The sequence below is a fragment of the Durio zibethinus genome, chromosome 13, assembly GCF_047325235.1.
Source record: "Durio zibethinus cultivar Kanyao isolate XHJ-2024 chromosome 13, ASM4732523v1, whole genome shotgun sequence".
Classification (NCBI taxonomy): Eukaryota; Viridiplantae; Streptophyta; class Magnoliopsida; order Malvales; family Malvaceae; genus Durio; species Durio zibethinus.
In genome coordinates this window covers 8328167-8333725 of record NC_143174.1, presented here as the reverse complement: position 1 = coordinate 8333725, position 5559 = coordinate 8328167, and the positions used below count along the sequence as shown (strand labels likewise).

At 30.8% G+C, this 5559-nt stretch overlaps 1 protein-coding gene across 1 annotated transcript; it reads right to left on the bottom strand.

The window, feature by feature from the left end:
- Positions 1-3000: 3000 nt before the first annotated feature.
- LOC111304021 (peroxidase A2-like) lies at positions 3001-5432 on the bottom strand. Its single transcript, XM_022900551.2, has 4 exons — positions 5072-5432; positions 4085-4276; positions 3775-3943; positions 3001-3659 (listed from the first exon to the last, which is right to left on the bottom strand). The coding sequence occupies exons 1-4, from the start codon at positions 5294-5296 to the stop codon at positions 3208-3210; spliced, it is 1038 nt and encodes a 345-aa protein (XP_022756286.2). The 5' UTR covers positions 5297-5432; the 3' UTR covers positions 3001-3207.
- Between the last annotated feature and the right edge of the window lie 127 nt (positions 5433-5559).

The window sequence follows — 5559 nt, the reverse complement described above, 5'->3', positions numbered from 1 at the left end:
ATCTTGAAGATTTATGCAAATCTTGAAGATTTATGCAAATCTAAGGAATCTTTTGGTGAGAATCCTGAATCTTCGATTTGAATAGTTGAATGAACCCTTGATCTCCTTCAGATAAGAATCTTTTTTATATTTTTAAAGTTGTGGAACCTCTATTTAGAGGAGCATTTAAATGTCGAGATTTGTAAGACCTCCAAAAATAGTCTTTTAAGTCTTCGACCAGAATTTGTAAGTCTTATATGCTAAATCTATTTTCGTATTGAGATTTGTAAAACCTTCGGGCATAATCCCAAGTCCTTCGGACAAGATTCGTAAGTTTTCTAGGTAAAATGTTTAAATTTTTATATTTTTTAAAGTTAAAAAGCCTCTAACGAGAAGAGCATTTTATATTTCGAAGTTGTTAAACCTCTATTGATGAGTCACTTTTGTAATTTTATTTTTTGATTTTTCTAGGCCTGAACAAATGGATGTCTTTTATCTTTGCACAATTCTTGTTTCACAAAAAATGCACAATGTGGGGTAGCTGTAGACACCTTCTTTAGTCCAGGTTATTTTTTAATTTAATTTTAGGATTTTAGTATTTTGTTTAGTTTAAGATTATTTATTTTGTTAATTAATTGATTTATGATTTAAAAAAAAAAAAGAAAAAGGGAAAAGTTTGATTCGGTTTAAAGTCTAGTGTTCTAATTGAAAAATGGAATGTATTGATTTGAGAAGTAAACTTCGATTAAAAATCTAAAATTGACTTTGATTAGGAGATTAAAACCAATAAAACCTTATTTTATTGTGATTTGGATTAAAGGCCTATAAAAAGACCCCATTAGAATTAATTAGATACAACGAAGAATCAATGAGAAAAAAATCAAGACAGAAAGAGTCAAATAACCAAAAAAAAAAATTAAGAGTTTTTTTTTTTTTATAGTCTTCTTTGGTGTTTTGGGTTAGGATTTTCTTTTGAGAGTTCTATGTTAGGAAAAGAAGTTGAGATGAAACACAAAAGGGAGGCATTCAACAAATGTTTTTGTATTAAAATTTTTTAGAGTTTTAGATATATATGTTTTAGGTTTCTGTTTACTTTTTATTTAAACCAAAAAGATAGGCAATCACCACAGATAAGAGGTGCCAATGAAGCCATAGACTGTTTTGCAAAGAAACAAGAAAGAAGACAAAGTAATTTATATTTTTCTTCTTTTTTTGTATATTTATTTATTTTAGTTGTTTCTTTTTCTTTTTTTATGCATTTTTAAAATAAACTTTTATAATAAATTTGTAATTCCTATCAAATGATTGGAGAATTTAAATCTTGAATTACGAATTCTATCAAATGATTAGAGAATTTCGTAATAAATTTTCAAAAAATAAATTTTCAATCCTATCAAATGATTGGAAGATTCAATTTTTCATTAAATTTTACCAAACTATTGGAGGATTTAATAACTTTTAAAATTGTTTTTTGAGGTTTTCAAATAAAAATCTCACCAAATGATTGGGGGATATACATTGATATAAATTTTTATCAAACGATTAAAGAATTTTATTATTTACTTTCAAAAAATAATTTCTTAAAAAAATTGTTAATGAATCCAACAATACAACCTCTTCAAAGTAGAACACGAGTCTTCATGAATATTTCTGAGGTGAAAAAATTATCTTAAATCACTATCAAATGATAGAAGTAATTTTAAGATTAATTTTCAATAATTAAATTTACTTAATTAAATTTACTTGGTAAAAATTTAAAAATATTTTCAAGCTTGGATAACACGAAATCAAATGGGTACCATCATTTGATGGGTATTGTGAAAGCACTATAACTATTTATATATGTAACCATACTTTTAGATCCAGTATTGATTTCATAAACATAAAATCTATATTTTAAAAATACTTAAGTTAAGTTTGAAATTTCTCTTTAAAAATAAACAAATCCATTTAAGTGACTAATCATATCTTAACAAAATTAATTGATGACGACTCTTAACGTTAAGTCTAACTATAAGTTTACGAATTTATATATTATGATAAAATTATACACTTTTTAATTTTTATATCAAAATTAAATTCATAACACTATATTTAACCATTTTGATCAAAAAGTCAAAAAAATATATAACTCTTGTACTGATGTAAATGAATATCTCTTCATATATATATATATATATATATATATATATATACACAATAATGTCCATGCTAGTTTAATATTTATAAATTTGAAAGTGAATAAGTATAAACAAATTTCATTTTAAGAAATTTTAGTATGTTAAAAAGGAGCATCAGTCCAATTGATTGAATAACAATATGTAGGGCCAACTGAGTTTGTCTTACTAAAAAACAAATGGACCGTCTGGGTCTATGTATAAATTTATATACAACTTCTTGCAAAAACATATATTTTCATTTTCTTATGCATCTAATAACCTTAAAAACGAATCCCAACAGGGTTCAAAAGTGAGAAAAAGAAGAAAACAGAGGTCTCTGCTAATCGGAACTCTTTGCTAGATATTTTTTCCCGTCAATATTCTAAAAATCAAATTAGATTATATAATCTAAACTTGTCACACCTTTTTGGTCACGTCATCAGTATCTTAACTGCAGGTCATCAGCATCCATACAAGGTTTCCAGGCACACAGCCACTTGTCTAATTAGTCAGTCATCATCCATAACGTATAAAACAGTATTAAACCAGGCATACAACTACACTGAACACTGTCTACATCCTATTTCTGGCCCTAGTTCTTTTTTTCCCTTTAATACGTAAGAGGTCTGACACATTCACCAGTTAAACCTCCGGCTACCTTCATTCTCACCGATACAGAAGTCATGATCCAATAAAACTATGACTCTTTTATCTTAATAAGAAATGATACGCTGAAAAGGTCAAAGAAGAAGATTATAATTAGCTTTATTCTATTAACATGAAATTTAAACCAAAATAAGTGTTAAGGATATAGTAAGAACGTAAGATTAATCTTTCTGAATTGAGTTTTCTACCAGAAAAATGAAGAGAAGACGAAAACCATTTACATAGATGAAAACCGATTTTTAAGTGCAGCAAGCACTTCATTTACAGTGAGCTACACACCCCCGTATAAGGAGTATGTGCCTTTTGCTACTTCATGTGGGCTACAACAGCCATTCAATTATTGCTACAATATATTGATTATTGTAGTTTTTCGTCTTGGCAGTGAACTTCCTTGACATAGAACTTAACTAGAGCTCCATTTGTTTGAGCTTGTGGAGTAGTCCTCGTTAACCTTTCTGCAACTCAGTCTGATCTCTCCTTCCGAACCTGTTAATGGACTGATGTTTCCCATTCTTATCATGGAAACCACAAAGCTGGCGAAGAAAGTTATTTGATCGCTGCTAAACCTGTCAACAATTTCAATGGTGTCAGCCCCACTAGTCGAAAATAGCTCTTGATCACTTTGAAGCAGTCCTTCTTGATCTTGGAGGTTAGTGTAGTAGTTCTTGTCCAATGTATTAGGTGTTGTAGGATCCAAATTCACCAAAACACTACCATTTCCGCCTTGAGGGCATACTTTTCGTAGCGTCTCTAAGTATGTTGCGTTCAATGTTGGGTCTGGATTTCCCGTGCCATTGAAATTATATAGTCGGTCTATGAAAGTTTTACATTGAGCCCGTCCAAAAGTGTGAGCACCTGAAAATGTTTACGTAAAACCTTATCAATATCCTTAACAATCAAATGGGCTCTCTGGCCTCATTTCAAGGGTTGATTTTGATGTCCATTCTTGTTTCCTAGAAGAAATAGTTACCTGAAAGTGCAACTAGATCACTTGTAGTGTTCAGCCCCACGGCTGCAAACTTGGATTTGAGGACATCAAGAGTTCCAGTGGGAGCTGGAATAGCTATATCTGCGAGTGTTCGATTTGCTGTTTTGCTATCCCTTCTTCCAAGTAGAACTAGCCATGAAGGACCTCCTGCCTGCAGTAATCGTATTGAAGGTGGAAGAATTTATACCCTTGATTGATATCTCCATAGACTCCATTGCTCATGAAAAATAAATTGTTATAGGTATAGCAAAACTAAAAATAGTGAAGGAAATTTCTAAGATACTTAGAGTACCAGATTGACAGACTCTTGAGCTGCAATAGCCAGAATATCAGCGCAGGAAACAATGCCTGGACACTCATATTCAACTGCAATCTTCATGGCATCGACAACCTCAAATCCCCTTGCTGAGTTATTATTCGGAGTAGTTTCTTTCTCGCTTTCTATTGTTGCGCTGTTGTCCAGTAAAATCAATGCATCACAACCCTGAAAAAGTAGACCAACCAATTGTTTCTCCCCAAGTTAACTGTTGTTAGGACGTCATTTTATTGTTTCCCAAAAGCCAAAAGTTAAAGACAACTTAATAAGGAAAAAACTGAAAAAAAAGCAGCTATCTTGTTCTACAAGTAAATTAGATACTTATCTCTGTTAGTTCTTAGTTTTAGAAAAGCAAGCAATTAATATTGATTGGCAGTTAGCACTTAATTTTGATTGGCATTGTTACTTTTCAGCCTGTAGATTCTTGGTAAGGCAACAGCTGTAACTTCGAAAATGATTATTGAAGGGATAGGTAAGCAAACTATAGCATGGAAAGGAGGTGTTCAGTTCAAGCAAGTTAATTTCTCAACATTTAATCAACTTTTATTTTCCAAATCAATGCTTGGATTTCTTTTTTTTTTTTTTTAATCAAACAATTGGCACTAGAAAAAGAAACAGAGAATTTCATTTTTTTGCTATAGCTTTTATTCATCAATAATTAATAGAATTTGATGTTAATTTAATTAATTTATGTAATTATTCTTAAAAGATAGTATCCAAAAAATTTAAGATTCAAAATTCTATTACTTAATAATCAATTCTTATCTCTATATTGCGGTTTTTTTATTTATAAAAAAAAAAAAGCAAACAGAGTAACAGAAAGAAAATAAACGTAATGTTACAATATTTATCAAATATAGGACTGTACAACTAAAGCTGGGCTAAATCTAATAAAAACTAGCTAGGCTAGGGAAGAAAAAGTGAAATTCGCTAAAAAAAAATAATAAAGATTGTGGTTGTTACGTTAACAAAGCAGTCATGGAAGTGAAGCCTAAGAAGGCTGGCACCAATCCGAGGATCAGACAGCAAAGCATCTTCGATGATTCCTCGAATGATGCTAAATACCTCAGGGCATGTTTCATCATAAAATGATGGACTCAATTCGAAGGCCAAGGATCCTGGTGGAAGCAAAAGGGCAAAGAAAAGGGTTGCAACTATACATTGGAAAGAAGACATTGTCTCACTCATTCATTCCCCTCAAGAGCTCTCAATATTTGTTATTTGATTATGAGGGGCTATGTGGGACTATTTAAAGGACCTTTATTATAGGCTGAAGAAGTTGGATATATAGCTCATTCATGCCATCGGGGATTTTCATAACATTGATTACAAATGCTTAAATTTTCTGATTAAACTGATTATCTCTATAGGAAATATCCAAGTTCGATTTTCATAGCAATATCTTTTCGTTTCAAGGATGGGCCCGCACTTTCTTTTGTTTTGGCAGTTGC